The sequence below is a fragment of the Ambystoma mexicanum genome, chromosome 1p, assembly GCF_040938575.1.
Source record: "Ambystoma mexicanum isolate Mex_15411 chromosome 1p, UKY_AmexF1_1, whole genome shotgun sequence".
Classification (NCBI taxonomy): Eukaryota; Metazoa; Chordata; class Amphibia; order Caudata; family Ambystomatidae; genus Ambystoma; species Ambystoma mexicanum.
This window is the reverse complement of record NC_090921.1, coordinates 404,507,163-404,532,728: the sequence shown is the minus strand read 5'-3', so window position 1 is coordinate 404,532,728 and position 25,566 is coordinate 404,507,163. Positions and strand designations below refer to the sequence as shown.

The window sequence follows — 25,566 nt, the reverse complement described above, 5'->3', positions numbered from 1 at the left end:
GAACCGAGGCGGTGACCCTCCCCCCAAGGTGAAGGCCACAGGCCCACAGAACGTGGTGAAGGCCTTGATTCACCTGGCCAAGGCCTCTATCGAGGAAGTCGCGGTGGCCCTGCACAGCCTGAGGAGGCTACACCAGTGGAGGCGACCTTGGGGCCCAGAGTTTCCCTGCCACCGCGGAGGGAAGCCTCTTTCAGGCCCATCGAGAAAACCCCTGTGAAGACCCCGGCAGAAAGAGGGGGGGAGCCGGTGGCCATTGTGGACACAGACACAGCCTCCGAGGAGGAACTGGTTGAAGTCTTGGAGGGCCTCGACGGCGTCGAAGAGGCCCGTTCCCACGGGAAGCATCCCCACGAAGGGGACGACGAGAGCTACGGCGGCGCCGGCGATGTTCCTAGTCAACAGTCGCGCCCGTCGTTTCCGGAGCCGCAGGACAACTCGGCGGCCATTTTGTTGGCAATACAATCCTTATGTTCGGAGATGAGGACGAGATTGCCCCTACCACCGTCGGAGGAGCCGGAGCCAGGCCCGTCGGGAAGTCCCACAAACAAGGACCCATCCAGCCCCGCCTTTTCAGCCCTCGCGGCCTGATCAGCCTTTGCCCACGTCCCCTATACCTGGGGATGACACGGGAACGGACACGGCCACGACTGGTAAGGATGACGATGGCATTGACGACGGGACGGAGCTCCCATCGCCCCAACCCAGGCTTCCCCGCCCGACGAGATTGGGTCTTTCCACGCTATGATCGCCATGCCCCGAAGAGGAGGAAGGTTTCCTTTACCAACGACGCCTGCCAAGAGGGATCGGTACAAGAAGTAGTGCCGGGTCCCCGATGCGGCACCTTTGTGTCTTAGGGTGCAACCGATCCGTGACTCGGTCGTTTCAGCGGCGGCCAAGAAGAAAGCGGGGCGGGGGCATCAGCGTCAACTTCCCCGCCGGACGGCGAAGGAAAGAAGCTGGATGCAATGGGACGAGTTATCTCGGCGGCAACAACGATTAAGGCGGCCAAAGCCCTCGCGATCGTGGCCCGCTATGACGGAGTTATGGTACAAGATCGCCCCCCTGGTGGACTTCCTACCGGACGACAAGAGGGCTGAGGCCCTGGAGATCTTGCAAGAAGGTGAGGTGGTGTCGGACCATGCCATTACGGTGGCAACGGACATTGCCGACACCGGTTTCCGCCAGCTAGTCAACAGCGTTTGCCTCAGATGACGAGGGTGGCTCAAGGCGACGGCTTTCCGCCATGACGTACAAGCCAAGTATTTGGACATGCCGTTCGACGGAAACAACCTGTTTGGGAAAACAGTGGATGAGTCCCTCCAAGCCATCAAGGCGGACACAGAGACAGCTAAGGCCCTGGGAGTTCTCCAGCAATGAAGGCCGTCCTTTCGGAGCTCCGGAGGCACCCTGCTTGCCTCAAGGGATTCGGCGGTGGCTCCTCTACGTACCGTCAAGCGGCCCGCTCCTCGTCGCAGGAAGCCTATAGAGGACGAGGCAAGTCGGGTGGATCCCGCCTTCGTCGCCAGGGAGGCCAAGGCGGCAAGGCGTCCTCCAAGCAAGATTGAACCGACTGTGGCGTCGGGCCCCCCCACCTTAGCACCCCGGTGGGAGGCCGGCTGGCGAAGTTCGTCAGCGTGTGGGAGTCCATCTCCACCGACCGTTGGGTGCTGGACGCCCTTGGCCCAGGGGCACGCCCTGGAATTTGTAAAAAAAGTGCCCCCGCATTCCTCCAGTGGCGAGGAAAGAAATCCACGTCCCTCAACTGCTGTTGGAGGTAAGGGCGATGCTCAAGAAAGGTGCCATCAAGCTCGTCCCAAAGAGGCTCCGGGTCCCCGGAGTATGCTCAAGGTACTTCCTTGTGAAAAAGAAGACAGGAGAGTGGCGACCCATCCTAGACCTGCGACGACTGAACAAGTACATCAAGGCACAGAAGTTCCGGATGGTCACCCTCCAGCATGTGCTGGGACAGCTGGAGGAGGGCGATTTCCTGTCGTCGTTGGGTTTGGAGGATGCATACTTTCACATTCCCATTCTAAAAGGACACCGGAAGTTCCTCAGGTTCGTGGTCCAAGGGCGGCACTACCAGTTCAAGGACCTCCTGTTCGGATTGAAATCGGCACCCAGGGTTTTCACCAAGTGCCATGCTCCAGTGGCGGCACTGCTGCGTCTGCAGGGGATCCACGTCTACCCCTACCTGAAAGATTGGCTCATCCGTGCAAGGACAAGGGAGCTCGCCGTAGAACACATGGCGAAGACCGTCCAGCTGCTCACGGACCTGTGGTTCTCCAACTTCCCCAAGTCCCACCTGGTCCCCTCTCAAGTCGCACTGTTTCTGGGAGCCATGCTCGACAGTGGCGCGTCTGGCCTCGCCGTCAGTGGAAAGGACAAAGGCCATCCTAGGCAAGGTGCAGCGTCTGCTGGCCACGGACGTGGTCAGAGTGAGGTCCATCAAGTCCCTCCTCGGGATGATGTCCTCTTGCATTTATCTCGTGCGCCTGTGCAGACTTCGGATGCGCCCTCTACAGGAGTTCATCGTCGCCCACTAGATTCAAGCGACGGGCAGCTTCGAGGACAGGATCCCTCTCAACGAGACCCTCCGACGATCGATCTGGTGGTGGGGCACCCGCGCTCATCTAGTGGCCGGGACAGACTTTCAGGCCCCGGCCCACCCGGCAACAGTGACGCCTCCCTGGAGGGGTGGGGAGCCCACACCGGAGATCTTCATGCGAGAGGCCTTTGGCTCCTGGAGGAGAAGCCGCTCCACATCAACATCCTGGAGCTCCGGGCAGTGTTCTGGGCCCTCAGGTCCTTTCTCCCGTCCCTCTTCACCGACAACACCACCACGATGTTCTACATCCGGAAGCGGGGCGGAACCAGATCCCCGGCCCTATCCAAGGAAGCCCAGGACCTGTGGCATTGGGCCGTTGCTCAAGGGATGTTTCTGGTGCCGTTTCATCTGGCAGGGATAATAAATACCACCGCCGACTCACTCAGCAGAGAGCTGCGCTCGTGCCACGAGTGGGAACTACGCCAGGATCAAGTGGTCCGACTTTCAGCGATGGGACAAACCCCAGATCGACCTGTTCGCGACGGCGACGAACTCCAGTGCCAGAGGTTCGCCAGCAGGTTTCCCCAACCGAGGAGAATGGGCGATGCTTTCTCGTTCCCCTGAGACGGCCTGTTCCTATATGCGTTTCCTCCGTTACCGATGCTGCTCCGACTCATTAACCAGCTCAAGAGGTCCCGGTGCAGAATGATCCTTGTCGCACCGGCGAGGCAGAGACAGATCTGGTTACCGGACCTTCTGGACTTGTCAGCGTCCCCACCAGTCGAGCTGTCGACGGACGCAGATCTTGTCTCCAGAGAAGGATGTGCAATTCATCACGACCCGGAGTCGCTGAATTTGAAGGCCTCGCTCCTGCAGCACTAGAGTTTGGAGGACACGATATCCCGGCCGAGTGCAGAGAGGTTCTTGCGAAGGCCAGGGCGTCCTCAACTCTCAAGTGCTACGGACATTAGTTAAAGAGGTTCTCGATCTGGTGCCGTGCACAGAACATTACCCCTCTGCGGATTACGGCCCCTCAAGTATTACCGTACCTTCTGTCGCTTGCCAAAACTGGACTATCTCATGCTTCAATCAAGATACACCTGCCAGTGATTTTCCGATACACCAGGACTACAGGGCGGTCATCCCTGTAGTCTCATCGCCTGGTTAAGGAATTTATGAAGGGACTGTTTTGATCATTCCCACGGGTGAAGGCGCCATCCCCAGCTTGGGAGCTCAACGTGGTGTTGACCAGGCTCATGGATCCGCCATTCGAGCCATTGCAATCGGCCCTGTTGCAGTTTCTGTCGTGGAAAACCGCGTTCCTGGTGGCCATAACCTCCGCACGACGCGTAGGAGAGATCCAGGTACTATCCTGCACGCCTCCATACCTGACCTTTCACGATACGAGGGTAGTGCTGAGGACGCACCCCACCTTCATGCCCAAGGTGCCGCCGGACTTCCATCTCAACGAGCCCTTGGTGTTACCAGTTTTTTTCCCGTCGCCTTCATCGCCGGCCAAGAGGACTTTCCACTCGCTGGATGTAGCCAGAGCGCTGAAGTTCTACGTGGACCGCACAAAGAGTTTTCGGAGGACATCACAGCTGTTTGTGAACTTTGGACCTGTGAACCAAGGGAAGGTTCTCTCGAAGGCTTCCATTTCCAGATGGCTCACGCGGCTGCATCATGCACTGTCATCGGTTGGCGAACCGACCGTTGCCCGGCCTTCCGAGAGCCCATTCGACCAGAGCGGTCGCTGCTACCACAGCGTTCTTGTCTGGTGTGCCCCTGCTGGACATCTGCAGGGCTGCTACGTGGAGGTCGACGCACACCTTCACGAGATTCTATGTCGACTGGGATTCCAGGGAGGAGTCCAGGGTCGGCCAAGCAGTGCTGTGCAACCTGTTCGCTTATGGTGAGCCTGGTGAGGAGGTAAGAAATGCTTAATGTTGAGTTTTATGTAATGCTTAATGTTGAGCCTTGCCAACTCCCGTGGTTGTGCATGTGTGTACTGCTATGTATTCTTATATTCATGAGCATGTGAATCCATGCCAGACCCCATGCTGGAGAAGGAACAAGTTACTTACTTGTAACTGTTGTTCTCCAGCATGGGTCTGGCATGGATTCACATGCGAACCCTCCCTCCTACCCCTCTGCGGCTCTTCACTTGGTCATACTGCCACTTTACATGCTACCAAATCTGAGGATGGCTGCCAGAGGCGGGGCTTAGGGAGAGGACAGTCATTGGCTGGGGGCAGTATGACCCAGAGACCAGTGATTGGTTACTACTAAAAAAGACAGATCAGAAATGAAACTGATACTGATTTTTTCTTTACTGAGGATTTCCAGGCCTGACGACGGGGAATATTCATGAGCATGTGAATCCATGCCAGACCCATGCTGGAGAACAACAGTTACAGGTAACTAACTTGTTCCTTTGCTTTCTTTAACCCACAAGGGCCTGCAAGTGGGTACCATTAAGGGTTACCTGGAGGTGCTGTCCATATTTAAGTGCTCGTCTGAGGAATGTTCTTATTTTAAGATGCATTTGATTTCCCAGTTTCTAAAAGGGCTAACTAATGTTTTTCCACCGTCGCCTTTACAGGTGCCGGGATGGGATATGAATTTGGTTTTCAAGTTCCTAATGGGAGCTCCGTTTGAGGCCTTACATTCTTGCCCGGCCTTCTTTTCTTCCGAAGGTTGTGTCGGAATTCCATTTGAGCCAGAAGGTGATTCTTCTGGCATTTTATCCTCCTCCACATCCTGGTAAGGAAGAGAAGAGGTTCCATAGGTTGGATCCTAGGAGAGCTTTGAGTTTCTATCTCTCACGGATGTCCTGGGTCAGAGTGGACGATCAGCTCTTGGTTATGCTGGAAGGCGCTTGGGTCAGGCTGTTTCCAAGCAGACCTTGTCCAGATGGATCATTTTGACGCTCTGAATGTTACCTGTCATGATCTCTGCTTCCAAAAGGTCAGGGTTTTCCCAACTCCCTTGGAAGCAGATCCATAACCCAGGTTCCGAGTGCCAACCAGTCCCAATTGGGACCTTTTGGACCCAGTCCTGGCGCCAGTGGCACCAGGCTCATAAATATGCCCAGTCCCAGCGCTGGAAGCGCCGGGCTCATAATGCTTGGGTGGACTTACCTGCAGCAGACCATGCTGCTTACCTGCCTGCCAGTTGAGCCTCTGATCCTCTTCTGTTTGGAACTACTTTTCCTGTTGGGTGGGGCAGGAGCCACTCCCTAGATTCAGAACACTGGAACTCTTCTGGAAAGCAGGAACTCTTTTCTTACCTAGGCGTGGCTGTGGAAGGAGAATACTAAGCACTACAGGAGGCTATTTAAACCACACCCGATGGATGAATCTTGCTTTGCGTTATTCTGCATCCTCTGCAGCAGAACGCTCATCGTGTCTTCTGCATCTGATCCTGGGCCTAAGGAAAAAGGCTTACCATCCTGAATCCAGTCTTCAGCAACACCTATAAAGACAAGAAAGAACAGGTTAGCATTACGGTCTTCAGTGACAGCTCTTCACTTACCTGGTCCATCGGCTGTCACCAACGCCTCGCGCTGCATTCCGGCATCTGAAAGACAAAGGCTTACCTACTCTTCGTGCGCTCCGGAGGTCTTCACACTGCATTCCGGCATCTGAAAGACAAAAGCTTACCAACTCTTCGCACGCTCCGGAGGCCTTCAGCGCTGCATCCCGCATCTGAAAGACAAAACAAGGTGCGTTTAAAGACATTGGGGAACTTTAATACTCACGTGCCATTACTCCTTTCCACATCTAACCCAGTGGGTATTCCGGCACCCTGCAGCCGCTCCGAACTTGTACCTGCAAAATAAAAAGACAGTTAGAGCGCATCGTGAAGCAGGCAACAAGCGCTTACTTACGTGCTTCCAGGCGCTTCTATTCATCACACGGGCTCCATCTTCAACTCACTTCAGCCCGTCATCCGCCATCGCCGGAACCCTGCAAAACAAGAAACATCATTACTAAAGACTTTAAAGACATTAGAATTACTCGAAACTTACCGTTCGTGCAGTAAACGACGGACAGCAGTCCTCTGAAGTCAAGAGGCCTGCTCCCCTTATCCAGTGAAGAAACTGGTTACAGCACCCTGCCCCGAGGCAGATGGAGAGCACGGCGTTCACTTACCTAAGGTGAGAGCGTTAACCTTTGGGGTTCTACAGGAGAAGAGAAAGGGAAGAAGAGAGAGACATTCAATAACCCAGTTCCTTAATCCCATATTTTCTATCTGCAGACATCTTACCCTTCGAGTCAGACATACAGTGCACAGAGGTCCAGCCCAAAGAGCCAGCTGTGTGTTACACATCACCTTTGAAGATACGGTATACGCCCAGTCAAGACCGGCGCCTCTACGGGAATCAGGTGAGCGTTACATTACCGTTTGGCAGGGAAGGACCCTCCAGTAGGCTTACGGGCTCACTCTACTAGTGGTGTGGCTGCCTCCACTGCTCTACAGAGGGGCGTGCCTATTCGCAATATTTGCGAAGCAGCCACATGGGCCTATGTCCATACCTTTGTGAGACACTGTTCCTTGGACTCCATCCATGGGCAGGATTTGGCCTTTGGTAAGGCAGTCCTTTATTCAGCCATTTGATTGGGCATTGTAAAATGCTAAATTGTAAATTCTTTTCCCACCTCCATAAGTTGGTACTGCTTTGGGAGTCTGTCATAGATGTGTAATACGTCGGAGGACACGATCCCCTCGAAGAACAAGTTACTTATCATATCTGATGATCTTCTTTCAATGGGATGTTCCTCCGACGTATTCCACATCGCCCTCCTAGCCTGCCCCTCTACTGAATTTCCTATGCGATTGCAGCTTACGTTTCTGCAAGGCTATCTGCAGTCGTACTGGCAGGAGATTGGTGCCACACGTTCTGGGAAAAAAATACAACTGAGGCTACGGCGCCGTGCGTCCTATATATAACATCCGGTGACATCGCCCCTCCACGGGGGCCCTCGAGGGACAACGGATCGATGCAGAATGCCCTCTGCCGAAAATTTTCCGAAGCAGTACAGCTCTAGACATTACCTTTCATAGATGTGGAATACGTCGGAGGAACATCGCATCGAAAGAACGTTACCAGATATGCAAAGTAACTTGTTCTTCGAGGGGATTGTGTCCTCCCGACATATTCCACATCTTTGACAGTAATTACCACAGGTGTGCTGCTTCGGAAAACTTTTTCAGCGTAGGTGTCCTGCGTCGATGACGTCAATACGCTCCCTCGAGGACCTCCTTCGACGGTCGACGTCACAGGATGTTATATCTAGGACGCACGACGCCCATAGCCGCACTTCCGTTTTTTCTGCGAACGTGTTTGCTTCAGAATCTTGACGCGCTCGATTCTTCTACTTCGTTGTGAAAATTTGAGATCCTGTCTGTCTTTTTCTACCCCGAAGTCCTGCTTCAAAAAGTGTTGGGACTACGGTCCCAAAATGTCCATCACGGACCCGCACAACGTCTGCCTCTGGTGCCTCGGCGAAAGCCACGCCACCGACGACTGCCAGTACCAGACTTCGAAGGCCTTGCGGGAGCAGAAGAAAATGTTGATAGGTTGATATCTAAAACCCGTAAGCCGAAATCTGCTGGACGTTGGACCGACGGCTCGAGGGGCAACTCCGCGTCGGCGTAAGTCCAGGGGTTCTCGGACTCCATTGGAGTCCAGACTCCACATCAATCTGTTACAGCTGAGCGCTGTCAGGCTAGCTTTTCTGCCATTTGTGCGGGGGAAGAATGTCTTGATTATGACGGACAATACAGTGGCCATGCACTACCTCAACAGAAAGGGGGTCAGGGTATCTCCCATTGTGCAGGGAGGCAATGCAGCTCTGGTTCTGGGCCATCCAGCAGGATATTTCGATCTTGGCAGTTCATCTGGCCAGAGACGAAAACGCGGCGGCGGACGTTCTGAGCAGGCATAGTACGGTCTCTAACAAGTGAGAGCTGGCTCCGGAAGTTCTGTTGGAGATCTTCGCCCTTTGGGGAACCCCATATGCGGATCTCTTCGCCACCAGTGTCAACCAGAAGTGCGAAAGATTCTGCTCGCGGGAATTTCCTCCAAGAGGAGCCTTAGGGGACGCGTTCATAGTGGAGTGGTCCTTCCCACTGCTGTACGCGTTCCCTCCAGTCCAGTCATTCCGCAAGTCTGGTGGAGCTTACGGAGGTTCGGTTCCCGGATGATCCTCATTGCTCCGGCATGGACCAGGAGAGCGTGGTACCAGGACCTTCTAGACCTGTCCATCTGTCCTCCATGTCGTCTTCACTATCAAGACGATCCGCTCTGACGGGAGGGGGGGTCGAGTTCTCCATCCAGAGGTCAAGTCTCTCAGCCTTCATGCTTCTGAAAGGCTGAGGTATAAGGATTGGGACCTCCCTGAAGACGTGATGGAGGTATTGCTTTCGGCCAGAAGGTCTGCAACGAAATCCCTGTACCTTTGCCGTTGGCGGAAGTTCTGCGACTGGTGCAGGGTACAGAATGTGGATCCTTTTCAGTGTTCCATTCCTTTCAGTTTTGTCTTTTTTGCTTTCTCTAGCCCACAAGGGCCTGCAAGTAGGTACCATTAAGGGGTACCTGGCGGCGCTGTCCATGTTTAAGCGCTCGTCTGAGGAATGTTCTTATTTTAAGATCCCTTTTTGATTTCTCAGTTTCTAAAAGGGCTAACTGTGTTTCCTCCATCACCTTTCCAGGTGCTGTGATGTGATTTGAATTTGGTTCTGAAGTTCCTCATGGGAGCTCCGTTTGAGCCCTTGCATTCTTGCCACTGAGACTGTTGGCTTTTAAGACTGTATTTTTAGTTACGGTTACTTCCGCACGCAGAGGGAGTGAGTTGCAGGCACTTTCCTCCAAGCCACCTTTCACAGTGTTCCATAAGGACCGGGTTGTCCTTCGGGTTCTTCCTTCTTTTCTTCCGAAGGTTGTGTCAGAATTTCGTTTGACCCAGAAGGTAATTCTTCTGGCGTTTTATCCACCTCCGCATCCTGGTAAGGAAGAGGAGAGAGGCTCCATAGGTTGGATCCTAGGGGAGCTTTAAGTTTCTATCTGTGTGAACGATCAGCTCTTTGTTGGATACGATGGAAGGCGGTTAGTTTAGGTTAAGCTGTTTCCAAGCAGACCTTGTCTAGATGGATCATTTTGACGATCTCTGAATGTTACCATTTGGTGGGTAAGGACCCTCCTGTAGGCTTACGGGCTCACTCTACTAGGGGCGTAGCTGCCTCCACGGCTCTAGAGAGGGGCGTTCCTATTCGCAGTATTTGCAAAGCAGCCACGTGGGCTTCTGTCCATACGTTTGTGAGACACTATTCCCTGGATTCTATCCATGGGCATGATTTGGCCTTTGGTAAGGCAGTCCTATATTGAGCAATTTGATTGGGCATTCTAAATTGATGAAATTGTAAATTCTTCTCCCACCTCCATACGTTGGTTCTGCTTTGGGAGTCTGTCAAAGATGTGAAATACGTCGGAGGACACAATCCCCTCGAAGAACAAGTTACTTTCTTACCTGGTAATGTTCTTTCGATGGGATGTTCCTCCGACGTATTCCACATCGTACCTTCCCAGCTTGCCCCTCTACTGAATTTCTTATGCGATTGCAGCTTAAGTCTCCAAGGCTTTCTGCAGTCATACTGGCAGGTGGTTGGTGCCACACGTTCTGGGAAAAAACTACAACTGAGGCTACGGGCGTTGTGCTTCATAGATAGAACATCTGGTGACGTTGACCGTCAAACGAGGTCCTCGAGGGAGCGTATTGACGTCATCGACGCAGGACGCCTACACCGAAAAAGTTTTCTGAAGCAGCACAGCTTTGGTAATTACTGTCAAAGATGTGGAATACGTCGGAGGAACTTCCCATCGAAAGAACGTTACCAGGTAAGAAAGTAGCTTGTTCTTCTGTGCCAATTTCCATTAACCTCAGCGATCCCCAATCCCAGCTCTTTTGCTGAACTCAGGGCTTTTTAAATGTTATTCCTTAATTAGTAGGACCTTTTTTTTTCTCATGCCTGTGTTTTCCTGATTGATTTTCTATGTTCCTTACTGATTTATAGAGTCTAGTAAACGCTGTACGTATCTGCTTTTGCATTGTGACACACAGCACCTGTTGTGCAGTGCCACTGAGAAGTCCAAGAATCCCTTGGACTTCTCTGAATGTTTAACTACATTTTCTCGGGTAAAGTACTGTTCCCAAGAATAGTAAGATGACCAATGTCTTACATAACTTTACTTTGTAGATCCAGCACACACCACCTTATGTGGAGACCTGCGGGATTCCGTTAACCCATTCCTCATGTAACATTTTGTTAGACTAACACTTGAATGGCTGGTGGCAATAGTTTATTTTTTTTACTACCTAGTGACATGTATCTGCATGCTGATACCGCAGCTGCAGTGCTGCACTCAAGGGTGACCATTTTCGGAAAATGGCCTGTCATCTTTTTTAGCCGTTTGTTAGTTTCTTCTAGGCTTTTACTGTGTTTGCATCAGCTTTGAGCCTTTGAGTAGTTTGCCTTTGGCGGGATTCAGCCTTGAAGCCTGCCCAGGCTCCAGTGTGTCTGGAAAAGAAGGAAGTAAGGGAGGGTCCTGAAACTTCATTGTCCTTTGTCTCTAGGTATGCCTTAGTGAAACCAGTTCCTATTGGCTGGTTGTGTAAGTGATTTCAATCCGGCACTTCACCTAAGTCAATGCCTAGCGTGTAATGCACAACTGAAATCCTTATTTATTTTGTGTCTAAAAGTTATTTTATTCCGAACGATGTACCACTTATATCACGCCCCTTTCTTGGAACCCCATTGGTCACACTGAATCAGGATTCCGGCTGGTTTGCAAAGTTAAAATATTTATGTAGTTCACAATATAATCACACTATGTTTAATAGGTATACAATAATGACCAATGGGGTGAGGTAACACTAAGCAATCTCTTTAATCAGAAGGAGCAATAGTGATAGAAACTATTCAGCACAGAAATAATACTTTTGTGAGTGTTCAAATCAAGTAGCAATGTGATTACTATTTCCCCCTGCACACCCCCCAACAAGCAATGTAACGAGATAGGAGGAGAGAGAACAGATTTCAGGAATGCAGAATTAAACAAAATGTCAATCCCAATTTCCCCCCAGCAAACACAAGAGAGAAACCAAACTGATTGGCAAACTGTCAAAATGGTTTTAAAGTTATCTGAAAATGGATAGGGTAAAACACTTAATATGGTTTAAATGACTGAAATTGTTTAAATTCTAATGAGAGCCGTTTTGGATAGTTGCAGACAAAACTAGCAATGATTTGACAGTAATAAGCAATGTGAAAACTTAGAACTGAGGTCGGGTGCAGTCAAAAGCCGTTTGACACGTTCAAGGAATTTCCTAAAACAAAATTTGCTGCAAACTTTTCCGTGCGCGGTGATCGCGGGAGGACTATATGGATTTGCGGGTTTAGGTTCTATGGAAAGCTGTGGATGTTAGCTACAAGCAGAAGTTGACATTTTGTTTCTAGCATGAAATTTGAGAAAGTTAAGACGTTTTAATGGAGGTTGTTTTTTTCAGATAGGCGCAAGAATGAGAAAACAGGGATGCGCTTTCAAAAGACAAAAAGGATTTCTTTACTCTAGGGATGATTATGAAGAAGCAAATACCACATGGAAGCACAGCCACTGGACCAGGGCGCCACTGGATCTGGGCGACTGCCTGCCGAGGAACTTGCCTTCTTCAGATGAACTATATGAGCGCAAAGATATTTAACAATACTAGTACCGAAGGAGATAGTGTGGATAATATAGAGTTCAGGCAATTCAAAAATATTTCTAACAATGCAGTTCTGAATATAAGGGAGGATGGATTTAAGACCAGGATTACTATGGATAGTACATATGCTGGGGACACATTCCTATCCATAGATACTCACTATATGGGTTTCAAACGGAACCGTCAGGAATTCTGGTCAGGGATGGTTCTGGGACAGACTGCTGGGCACACCGTACTGGACTGGGTCTGCAATCAGCAAGGCGCTCTGGTCACTGCAAGACAGGACTGGACAGGATCGGGTCTGCAATGGTCTCTGGTCACAGCACAACTGGATTGGATCTTTTGGTTCTGGTAAGAATTCTTTTAACAGGAAAGCAGTTACAGCAAAGCCCGGCTGTTTCTTTTATTCCCCTTAGATTTTGTGGGACTCTTTCTGTTTCTGGAAACTCAAGGCCTAGTTGAAAATGGTTCAACTAAAGGAATGGGCCTTTCTGCTTGCCAAGTTTCTGGAGTCAGGAGCAAGGAATATGGATGGATCTGCTCAGGGTGCTTCGCCAGGATAGTTGATGAATCTGTGTGTTTCTAAGTCCTCAGCTTTCTCTATTTATGCATATTGTAAAGGGGTGTGTGTGCTGAACTATCCTAAGCGTGCCCCCTAAGCAGGCTATTGGCTAGAGTCTCTTCTCTCCCTTGATTGGAGAAGAAAACAGGGTATCACTATGATGATGTGGGTTTAGTTGGAGAATCCTCCTCTTGTCGCTTTGAACATAAACTCTACTTTTGGTACAATACATATTTACATGTGTGCAATCTTTATAACAACATATATAAATCACATATTTTGTGCAGCAGATGCCCCTTCAAACCTCTTCTCTGTAGGATTTTGTCAGCTTTTGACAGAATTCTGCCCTTATTGGCCAGAACACTATCTAGTTTATCCAAAAATGTGTACAAATGTGTGCATTGCATATGGGCATAAGAGTATGAAGTTTTGTGCTTTTGGATCAATACATTTGGTGTAAATTCGAACCTGTTTGTTTTTGTGAAAATCCTTTGTGTGAAGAGGTCGTCTACTTCGTCTTCGACCCCGCGTCCGGGCTTCAAGAAGTGCGGGGAGTGTGGGTCCAAGATGTCGGTGACGGACTCGCACGACGCCTGCCTCTGGTGCCTCGGGGAGGCCCACGACACGGATGACTATCGACTGCCAGTCGCTCACGTCCAAAGCCTTACGCGAACGTAAGAAGAAGTTGTCGGTAGGTCGGGTGTCCAAGCCCCGGAAGTCGAAGTCTGCGGGGCTTTCGACTGATGATTCGAGAGGTGACTCTCTGCGTCATCGTCGGAAGTCTCGTGGGTCTCCTTCTAGGAGTCGGTCTCGCCACTCCTCAGCCTCTTCGAGGCATTCTCGGAAGCGCCGACACCGGTCGTCTTCCAGGTCCTCTTCGGAGGACTCTGCCCGCCACGTCGCTTACCCCACCAGCCGTGCGACGCCAGAGGAATGGGCTTCCTTCGGGAAGAAAATGCTGGTGATTCTTGAGTCGCAGGGTACTAAGTTGTCCCCACCCCCGAGTGGGGTCGGTCGTGAGAGGTCGAGAGACACCGCTCGCAAGAGTGGTCGGCACGAGTCACGGGAGAGGTCCCGTTCGGACAAGGAGACTCGTTCTCGACGTTCCAGGTCCCGGTCCTCGACGCGTTCGAGACCGTGTGCACCCGTGAGGTCTTCGAGGAAGACATCGACGTCTGAGGCGTCGAGGGCGTCAACTGGCTTTCTCGAGGCTCCGGCTCCAAGGAAGTCGTCGAATTGTCGACGCTCAGGTCGTCGAAGGACACGCTCGGGGCTCCAGCTTCGAGGGCTGTGTCGACGCCGCCGATGCTGGCGGCGCTGCATCTGACGTCGACGCCGATCCTCTCGGCGCCGATGCCTGTTCTCTCGACGCCGGCGCCGATTCGCTCGACGCCTTTTGTGTCGGAGGTACCCCGTGGCACGGTGGAACCCCCTAGGAAGGCTCTGGTTAAGAGCAAGCACTCTCGGGGCCTTCTTTTCGCCACCTGGAATATATTTCGGAGGCGAATGAGGATTCTGATGGCCAGGTTCCTAGTCAGGTTTCAGATGAAATTGTCTCGGGCCATAGTTAGTTTGACGATTTGAGGCAGTCACTGCATGATGCCAGTGGACTGGACACCTCTCCAGAGGTGGAGTTTTGTAGGCCTGAGCCTGGCTCTCATGCCGATTCCTCGTACCGGCGCCTTATGGCTAGGGTTTCTGAGTACTTGGGATGGTCTGCTCCCCCCCGGGGAGTTTGTGCAGGATGATCTCACGGACATCCTTGATATTGGTCCCCCAACTGACCCGGTACTGCCGTTCCATATGGCTTTACAGAGAAGGGTGGCGGCGGCTTGGACTGCTCCGGAGAGTCTCCCGGCGGTGGACAGGTCCTTGTCGCGAAAATACCGTCCAGCCAGTAGCGACCCCTGCTACTTGACCAGGCACCCCACTCCGGAGAGTTTGGTGGTGCAGGCGGCCACGGCCCTGGCAAAGCAGGCGTCGTACCCTACCATCCCTCCTGATAGGGACGACAAACGTTTTGATGGCTGGGCGAAGAAAGTGTGTTCTTCTGGTGGTATGGCGCTTCAGGCGGCCAACTCCATTTGTGCCTTGTCTCGTTTCACACACACTCTGTGCAACTCTGTTGCGTTAGCGGCTGAACATATTCCCGAAGGGGACAAACGGGATGGTTTCCTTGCTATGGTCCAGGATGGTAAGGATCCCATGTGTGAGTCCGTTCAGTCGGGTTTGAGCTTAGCTGAATGCGTCAGTAGGTCCATGGCGGCGAGCACCGTGATACGCAGGTTTGCGTGGTTGCGGAAGTCGGGGTTTGCTCCTGATGTGCAGTCCCGGCTCCTCAACATGCCCTTTGACGGTGAACACCTTTTTGGCAGCAAGGCTGACGAGAGACTTGAGAGGTTGCAGACCTCAAAAGCTGCAGCAAAGTCGTTGGGCGCTGCAGTTCGCCAACCTCTGCCTTTTCGTCCTAGGGGACAGCAGTGGAGGGGTGGTTCCTTTCGCTATTACTCGTCCTTGAGTAAAGCGAGAGGAGCTGGCAGTCAAAGAGGCCAACGCAGGGGTACCAGAGGTGGACGACAGAGTACCCATGGTGCCAAGGCTGCTCGGGCAGTTGCCTCTTTGCCCTTAGGTAATGCCGCAGCCGCTCCCGCTCAGTCATGAGGCCATGTCCCATGGTTCGCCGGTTGGGGGAAGGCTGGCGCAGCATCTTGTAGAGTGGCAATCCATTACTTCAGATGTGTGGGTTCTGGAGATCATAACCCACGGCTACTGTCTTCCCTTTCGGCACAGGCCTCGCGACCATCCACCGGGGAACCTCTCTTTGCAGAGTCCGGATCCGCTCCTTGCGCAGGAAATTCAAGCCCTGCTGGAGAAAGGCGCCATAGAACTGGTGCCTGTAGCGGAGAGGAACAAGGGATGGTATTCCCCTTATTTTTTGATTTCGAAGAAAGACGGGGGATTGAGACCCATCATGAACTTGCGCGGTTTGAACAAACTCCTCAGGAAGGACAAGTTCAAGATGGTTACTCTCTCTCAAGTCCTCCAGGCCCTTCAGCTTCAGGACTGGTTGGTGTCACTCAACCTCAAGGATGCTTACTTCCATGTGCCGATCCATCCCAAGCACAAGAACTACCTGTGGTTCGCGGTTGGCGACTCGCACTTTCAGTTTCGGGTCCTGCCGTCCGGATTGACCTCCGCCCGAGGGTTTTCACCAAGCTCATGGTGGTGGTGGTGGCAGCGCATCTCAGGCAAGAGGGGATTCACGTCTACCCCTACCTGGACGATTGGCTGATCAGGGGGAGCTCTCCCGAGCAAGTCCTGGATCATCTGTCCGTCACCTGCCACTCCCTTCACAGGCTGGGCTTCTCCCTCAATTTAAAGAAGTCCCATTTGACGCCAACACAGCGGCTCCAGTACATCGGAGCAGTGCTCGACACTTCCCTGGGGCAGTGTTTTCCTCCCTAGGTGAGGGCTCTTCACATTCAGCAGATGGTGCACAAGTTTCAGCATGCCCAGACGCTCCCAGCGTTCGAGTTCTTGAGGTTGCTCGGCCTCATGGCATCCTGCATTCTTCTGGTGCCAGAGGCTCGCCTGCGGATGAGATCTTTGCAGTGGGCACTCAAGACGCAATGGTCGCAGTCCTCCGGCAGGATGTTGGACCCGGTTCAGGTACCGCCCTCGGTCGCCCGGGACCTTCTGTGGTGGGCCGTCTAAGGCAACTTGATGAAGGGGGCTCCATTTTGGCTTCCCTGGCCGGAGGGGACGATCGTGACGGATGCATCCCTCACGGGATGGGGAGCTCATGCCAACTGGCTGACAGTCAGCGGTCGTTGGTCTCCGTCGAAGTCCAGACCCCCATATCAATCTGTTGGAGCTGAGGGCCGTCAGGCTAGTCCTGAAGGCTTTTCTGCCGACTGTGCGAGGAAAGAGTGTCCTGATCCTGACGGACAACACAGTGGCCATGCACTACCTCAACAAAAAGGGGGGGGCAGGGTCACTTCCTCTGTGCAGGGAGGCGATGCAGCTCGAGTTATGGGCCATCCAGCAGGAAGTTTCGATCTCGGCAGTTCATCTGGCCGGAGACAAACGTGACGGCGGACGCTCTGAGCAGGCAGAGCACGATCTCTCACTAGTGGGAGTTGGCTCAGGAGATTCTCCTGGAGATCTTCACCCTTTGGGGGACCCCGCAAGTGGATCTCTTCGCCTCCAGTGTCAACCGGAAGTGCGAAAGGTTTTGCTTGCGGGAATTTCCTCCAAAAGGAGCCTTAGGAGACGCGTTCGTGGTGGAGTGGTCATTCCCGCTGCTGTATGCGTTTCCTCCAGTCCCCGTCATCCCGCAAGTGCTGCGGAGGTTAGGGAAGTTCGGTTCCCGGGTGATCCTCATTGCTCCGGCGTGGGCTCGGAGGACGTGGTACCCGGACCTTCTCGACTTGTCCATCTGCCCTCCACGTCGTCTTCCCTACCGAGACAATCTACTCTCACGGGAGGGGGGTCAGGTTCTCCATCCAGAGGTCAGATCCCTCAACCTTCACGCTTGGCTTCTGAAAGGTTGAGGTATAAGACGTGATGGAGGTGTTGCTTTCGGCCCGAAGGCCAGCAACAAAGTCTCTGTAACGTTGCCGTTGGCCTAAGTTCTGCGACTGGTGCAGAGTTCAGAATGTGGATCCTTTTGTATGTGACATCCCCGTGGTTCTGTCCTTTTTACTTTCTTTGGCCCATAGGGGCTTGCAAGTGGGTACCATTAAAGGTTACCTGGCGGCGCTGTCCATCTTTAAGCGCTCGTCTGAAGAGTGTTCTTTCTTTAAAATCCCTTTAATTTCACAGTTTCTGAAAGGGCTCACTAATGTGTTCCCTCCGTCACCTTTCCTGGTGCCCGGTTGGGATTTAAACCTTGTTCTTAAGTTTCTTATGGGTGCTCCGTTTGAGCCTTTACATTCTTGCCCTTTGAGGCTGTTAACTCTGAAAACTGTGTTTTTAGTTGCGGTTACTTCCGCTCGCAGAGTGAGTGAGTTACAGGCACTTTCAGTTAAGCCACCCTTCACTGTATTTCACAAGGACAGGGTTGTCCTTAGAGTTCGTCCTTCTTTTCTTCCGAAGGTAGTGTCGGAATTTCATTTGGCCCAGAAGGTTGTTCTTCCGGCATTCTATCCTCCTCCGCATCCTGGTAAGGAAGAGGAGAGGCTCCATAGGCTTGATCCTAGGAGAGCTTTAAGCTTTTATGTTTCACGCATGTCCCGGGTCAGAGTGGACGATCAACTCTTTATTGGTTACGCTGGAAAGCGTTTGGGTCAAGCTGTGACGAAACAGACTTTTTCTCGCTGGATTATTTTGGCCATCTCGGAGTGTTACCGCTTGGCGAGTAAGGACCCACCGGCTTGCGGGCCCATTCTATCAGGGGTATGGCTGCATCTACTGCCCTGCAGAGGGGTGTTCCTATTCGCAACGTCTGTGATGCAGCCACCTGGGCTTCAGTACATACATTTGTACGTCCCTATTCCCTCGATTCCATCCGAGGACAGGATCTGGCCTTTGGCAAGGCGGTCCTTTGCTCTATTTGTTTGGCTATTCTAAATTCTTTCCCTCCTCCTTGCTCTGGTACTGCTTTGGGAGTCTGTCATAGATATGGAATACGTCGGAGGACCCAATCCCCTCGAAGAACAAGTTACTTTCTTACCTGGTAACGTTCTTTCGATGGGATGGTCCGACGACATATTCCATATCGCTCCCACCCTGCCTTCCCCGCTGCAGAATTTCTTTTGCGATTGCAGTTTACGTTCCGCAAGGCTTTGTCTCTGACTGGCAGTTGACTAATGTCACACGTTCTGGGAGAAAAAACTACAACTGAGGCTACGGGCGTCGTGCGTCCTAATTATCACATCGGATGACGTCGGACGTCGGAGGAGGTCCTCCACGACGGCGCATCGACGTCATCGACGCAGGACGCAGACGCCGAAAAAAAAGTTTCCGAAGCAGCACAGCTGTGGTGATTACATGTCATAGATATGGAATACGTGGTCGGACCATCACATCGAAAGAATGATACCAGGTAAGAAAGTAACTTGTTCTTCAGTTGCAAATTTTTTTCTTGGTTTAAACTAAACTTGCAATTTCAAAACAAGCAACTACAACACTTATTCCAGCTTCTAAACCATGGGATTTAAATAGTTACAACCTAGGTTACTCTCAATAACAGGTCACTTAGTTTTCAGACATCAGATTTCAGTCGCACAAGTTCAATTTTTCTGATTACAAGCTAATGACAGCTGTAATTCTGGCGGCTGGGGTTACTGTGCCCAGATTTTGACAGATTTCACAGGCAGGCACATTTTTGCTGAGAATGTTTTGAGGACAGATTCCGCTTTTCTGGACATTTTCTGTTCATAATGATTTCTTGAATAAAGTGACTTTAACACACAGCACGAATATTGGATGTTTGGTTGTGTTTTGGACTGACATTCTGTATTTTCAGCAACCAAGAGAAGATTTAAAAACAAGATCCTGGATTTCTTTCAGTAAAGCACTGCTTTTAATATGTGCTCCATTTTTACTTGTTGTGAAGCCCAGTGACATGTTTCAGCAGTGATGTCTCCGTTCCACCACTGACAACATGCATGGTAGATTTGGCAGCCATCTTTTCATGTTGCAAAGCGTGATCTCCAAAGGTTTTGCGCACCCAGGGGTTTTGCGGCCCTTTTGATAATTCTGGCACTATACGCACACAGGGATGTCGCAGGGCAGAGCATAAGTGGGTTAATACATCCGACAGTTGGCTGTCCTAAAAGGACAACCACTCTGTTGTGATTGACAGCCTAGGGCTGTGAATGAATGGGAACCTGGAAAAAAAAGCTAGGTTTTTTGGAACTAAGAGCTGAGTCGACCACTGGAGGATATAATCCAAAGCAGAGGACAAGAGGAGGTGCCAGCATCACCCTCCTGGACCGCAAAGTGCCCGGTGAAGCCCTGCAGCTGTGCTGACCCCATTTTCGAGTCGACGGGGAAGACCCACAAAGGACGTCTTCCTCCCTTGGGCTGGTGGGACCAACTAGCCTCGAGACAAACTCTATTTTGGCGCAACCCCCGACTTCCTCCGACTTTCCAAGGCTGCAGAAGCCCAATACCCGGGGTACCTCGACCACTTGTAAGTGCATTGTCGTCCAAAGTCCGAATTCGGCCAGATCTTTGGACTACGGAAGACAATGCCCTCACAAGAAATCTGCGTCCGATTTCCCTCACCAGAGTCTGGGGCCGAGGGATCAAGGAAATCCTAACTGGGGCTTTTCATTCTTCATTGGCGCTGAGAAAAAGGTGCCAAAACCGCAAAGAGTCGCCAAACCGACGGAAATCCATTGCTGCCGATTCCCTCTCTCGAGTGCTGCCGCAGGAGACCACCAGACGTCCTCCCTTTCGTTACCATGATCAAGGACCAGGAACAAGGGTCTACTGTACTTCATCGTGAAGGCAACCAGCTGGACCACTTTCTTCATTTTCAAGGTACTGTGGGGCTTCGGGTATTTTATCCTTTTGCCATTTGGGGTGCTTCCTACCTTTTTGGCCATGCGATTTAACCCAACACCAAGTTGACCTCAACTTACCTGCATTGTCCTTGAAGCTTGTGCTTTCTAAAGGCGGCGACTCTTGAGTTGCTGTGATTTCTCTTTTGAACACTGACTATTTAAAACATTTTTCTAAGACGAGGAGCATCAGAACCTTGACTTTGTCCATTGACTTTGGCTGTCCTGGCTCTCATAAGGCATCCTTCTGAACTTATTGGCTTTGGCAGTGCTTGTTCGGTTACAGGTCTTAAATGTTGAACACTTTAATGCTGGGATTGACTGCCTGCATCCCTTTGGGAGAATCTAACTGTTCTTATAAACTATCAGTGTGTTCTGATCTAACCATAACCTTTCCTTCCTGAAAACTCAGTATTGCAAAGGTGATACTATTTAAATGTTATCCTGATCGCAAATGATGTCACCTTCAGGTGCTGGAACATGTGTAACATATGAATGAATTACTCACCTGCTTTATTGTTCACTTTTTGTATTGAACCGTAACTTGGAATTAATGTTAGTTAATTACTGCTTTATTATAGAATGCTTTAAATATCTTTGTATATAAATTATTCATTATAACTTTAAGTGTTTAATTGGATACCTGTATTTACTGGTTTCATTGCACAGCTCTACAGCACACATTACCCCTCTTAAGATCACCCTGGCTGCTCAGTCACACTACCAATTTGTGTAGTACAGGCTTATATTAAAAGGGGGTCTAATACCAAGGAGATAAGTCTTGTGTATTCCCACACCAATTGGACTGCACAAATTCCTACCTAACAAAGGCCTAAATAAATAACATTTTAAAACTTTCTGTCTAACTTGTATTAAGAGTGTTCTGGGTGCGCTTAACTAAACCTTTTACCACTTTCCCACTTTCTAAGCCTTTCTGCTCAGTGTCACTACCCAGTTAGGGTTTGGCTGGACGTTATTGTCTTTACCTGTTCACCAGAATAGTGTGGCCTCTCAGAATCTTTCCACAGGGATAATTCGAAAATCCATCTTGGATTCCTTGGAGCTTAGTTTCCTTTTGAACGGCTATGTATCACATTGACAGGTCAGTGTGGAAAGGCTTTGTGACACTGCTCTTGTAGTAGGTTTCCTGTGAATAACATTTGACATCCCTTCACTCTTTCTGGCGCATATCTTGCATACAGTAGAAAATGCTCAAATTGGGGGAATATATGAAGGAGAATTCAAAGATTGTGCACTCTTAGTGGAGAGTGATTTCTGTTTTTATGACTAATTACATCACACATAGCTTCACAATCTGTTGTGAGATCACTAAATATCCTCAAATATAAAAGATTTTTATAAACATGAATGCTACTCGATGGAGTGAATTAAGGTACTCGTGCCAAATGAAAATTAGGATACCAAATCAATGCTAAGGAAAGTAAAGGATTCATTATTCAACTACAAATGAACTATTTCAAATACCAATACAATGTGCTATACAGAAACAAGATAACGCACCTCAGTTTTTGTTGCCCTGAAATGGGTGGTTCGTGTGAATATTTAATTGGTTATTGTAACCTCAACTTCCTATCAAATCTCAATTCTTCATGGTCCCTCTTGGGAGATGATTTGAGTGAAGTGCTCCTAAACTAGTTTAGACATTTTTTGTATACTTCATAGTGCTCTGATAGTTTAAAGGCAGACTGTTTTATTGGTTCTTTATTTTGTAGCCTTGTGACCAGCCTCCTTACCCTCATCACCAGGGTCCACTCCATGGCCCCCCTTGGAACAACAGCCATGAAGGGATGTGGAATGAAGAGAGAGATGGAAACTGGAACAACCAGCGTGAGGCACCCTGGGGTAACCAGCCAGATCCCAACTGGAACAACCAATTTGATACACCATGGAACAATCAGCATGAACAGTCACCATGGGGTGGTGGACAGAGAGAGCCCCCGTTCCGCATGCAGAGGCCTCCTCATTTTCGTGGGCCATTTCCTCCTCATCAGCAACACCCACAGTTCAACCAGCCTCCACATCCTCACAATTTCAACCGCTTTCCCCCTCGCTTCATGCAGGATGAGTTCCAACCCCGCCACCCCTTCGAAAGGCCACCATTTCCCCACCGCTTTGATTTTCCACAGGGAGAGTTCCAAGGGGGTAAGTGGAGATTTTCTCAATATACTGCTAATTTGTCTTCTGTTGCATTATGGGCCGAGATGGTGGTAGTAGAGGCACTGGGATCCAAATATGAAAACTGCTTGAAACAAGACTTAAGTTTTTAAGGGTTTTCAGTGCCAAAAAATGCTTTGTCCCTTTCTGTGTTGTAGAATCTTTAGAGGCTCAAAACAGGCTTATATTACCACATTGACTCTGGATAGGGTATTTGAGCTTTCAATGTCTCTATTGTGCTATTTCGATTGCACTGTGAATTGACCTATAGTAAATTTAAAAACTGTCCTACTTTACATCATCTAACTATGCCAGTAGCACTGTGGTGCTGAAAGCTTGACCTATGCACTAGGTTCATTCTGAAATGTAATCAGTCCATATCATAATTACCCTAGTAATAAGAATACTGAATAAAAATACAGGACCGTTTTAAAAGAAGTGTTCCTTCCCCGGTATGTATTACATTCAGAGAACAATAATCACAGGGATAACATTTACAGAGAAGCAAATTTCATACATCAAAGAGTTCCAATAAAATTGCCTACAGCCCACGTTTGCAGAGACCCAGTTTCCCTGAGTCTGGTTTTGGTGCTGCAGGCAATATCCTTCTGTTCAACCGGTCATCTCCCCCAACCATTCTCTTTTTTTGGGGCACACCCCTGCAACCCACTACCTGTTGCAACCCCACCCTGCTGTTGTATGGGGACATCCCCACACCCTGATAAATTTGATTCCCTGATCACACTCCTGTACGCTCGGCCACCCCCATCAAAAACCCCACTCACATACCATCCCACCCCTTACCGCTTTGTACTCAACAAACTTCTTCCTGTCTCTCACCTTTGTTTGTAAAGATTTCTATTTTAGCCACTTTACCTACATAGTTTCCATGAATCCCCAATCTGTTTGCTTTGTTTTGTAACCTGTCCTAACTTTATTTTGTTTTTAAATGTTTTTATTGGTATATTAATTTCTTTACACATTACAGAAGGTCACGGTGCTGGCAATCAGATGGTACATTACACTGTTAGCATGCGCATTTCGACAAGCAAGAACCAAGTACGTGCTAGTGCAGTTAGTCCTGACAACAACATAGTGCTACCAGCATCGTGTGATGTTGATCAAACTGTTCAACGGGTTCATAACACTTAAACATCTTACCATCTCCTATCCCCCATCAGACTCTCACTGCATGGGTATAGTGCAAGTCTTCTATGGTGTGGGCCCCTTGCTTTTGTTTAGTCGATAGTATTCCATTCTGTGTCAATGTGTGTGCACGACTTGCATAAATGCGGAGGCTTTCCATTTGATACATTTTGTGTGCTTTGATCAGCTATTCGTGGCCGGTCGGGAAGCGGTTCCTCTTCGAATGGAGGGTGATGCATACTCTAGCCGCTAATAGTAAAGTTCCCTTCATGTGTCAGAGCAGTGTGTGTTTGCCATCGTGTTCATCATTGCTAAACAATTCAAGTAAGGGCAATAGGGCTCTGTTGACGTTATCTGTCCCTTAACCAGGACATTTCCTCTTTTCAGTAGTTGCGTACTAGCGAGCAGTCCCACCATATATGCCAGTATGTGCTGGTGTCCCGCAATTTTGCCAGCACAGAGGGCTGACATTGGGGTACATCATTGAGTCTCGAGTCTCTTGGGGTTGGAGGGGGTTCAAGTGCCATCTGAACAGAATCCTGGTTTTATGCATTTTATATTGCATCGCAATGGTGGAGGACTGCCTTATAAATGGACTTGCAAGTGTCGGTGTCTTCTGACAGCTGCAAGTCCATGGACCATCTGTTTTGGGTGCTCGGTAAGAGGATGTGGCCCATAGTTAGGAGGGCCTTGTCCAAAGCAGAAATGTGTCCCTTCGAATCAGAGAATGAGTTAATGACATGCTCAAATGTGGATAACGGGCAGGAGAGTTTATGCACCCAGCAGCGGTCTGTAAGGGCTCCCTTCAATTGGAGAAATGTCAAAGGGGAGATATCAGTTATTCCCACAGCATTTTCCAGTTTGAATTTGGGCAGAAAATGCCCATCTTTCCATAGGTGGCCCGCTCTGGTTAGTGCTGCCTCATAGTGGGATTTGGTTAGGGCTGCCTCATAGTGGGATTTGAACCTCTAGGAATTAACATTGATCGGGCGCGAAGGGGCCCAGGTGCAGCTGATGGGGGACTGCCACAATGTGATACCCTTCAAGTAGGTAGAGGTTTTCCGTATGTGCCAAAGGACCGAGCAGTGGTTGATCAGGGTGGGTGCCTTGATTCTGCTTGATTTATCAGCAGCTTTTGATGCCATCGACCACCATGCCCTGATCTCCCGGCTTTCCACCGACGGTCTTTCTGGCGAAGTACTGGCTTGGTTTTCCTCCTTTTTGTCTGGATGCACTCAGTCTGTTTCCCTTCCTCCTTTCTGCTCTCAGGCCATCTCTGCTTTCTGGTTGTCCTCAGGGCTCCTTGCTGTCCGCCACTTTATTTAATCTCTATATTCGACCCCTTCTGGCTATAATTCATGCTTTTGGCCTGCTTTATTACTCTTATGCCGATGATACCCAAATCATTGTGTGGCCGGATCTCACTAATTCTGAATCGGCAGGCCAGTTGAAAAACTGCTTTCTAGCTATTGGTGAATGGATGGCGAGAAACTGGCTTAAGCTTAATGGTGGAAAAACAGAGGTGTTGGTGGTGAGTTCCTCATCTGCCTCTCTGTTTTGATCCCCAGAGTTTTGGCAAGAGTCTTGCCCTTTTCCCCTCAGCCTGTCTCATCGTTAAAAGACCTTGGTGTTAAAATCTCGGTTTCTCTGTCCATGGCCGACCAGTTCTTGCTTTCAGGTCAAAAAGCGCACTTTAAATTACGGACTCTCTGCAAAGTTCTACCATGTATCCCGGCCAGGTTCCACACCCCTGTTTCCTCGTTAGTCATTAGCAACATCGACTATTGTAATGCCCTCTACCTGGCCCTCCCCAAACATCTTCTGCGGCGCCTTCAGCTGCTACAAAATGCAGCTGCC

The 25,566-nt window shown here is 50.2% G+C and overlaps 1 protein-coding gene across 5 annotated transcripts in view; it reads left to right on the top strand.

The window, feature by feature from the left end:
* The window catches only part of CHERP (calcium homeostasis endoplasmic reticulum protein), a 1,035,077-nt gene that overhangs the window by 526,142 nt on the left and 483,369 nt on the right, over positions 1–25,566 (top strand). For 3 of the 5 annotated variants that reach the window (XM_069649194.1, XM_069649193.1, XM_069649191.1), the window contains one exon: positions 22,122–22,551. In XM_069649194.1, the coding sequence (XP_069505295.1) occupies positions 22,122–22,551 (430 nt within the window). The remainder of the gene's footprint in view (positions 1–22,121; positions 22,552–25,566) is intronic. The other 2 variants (XM_069649195.1, XM_069649192.1) reach the window with 1 other exon arrangement.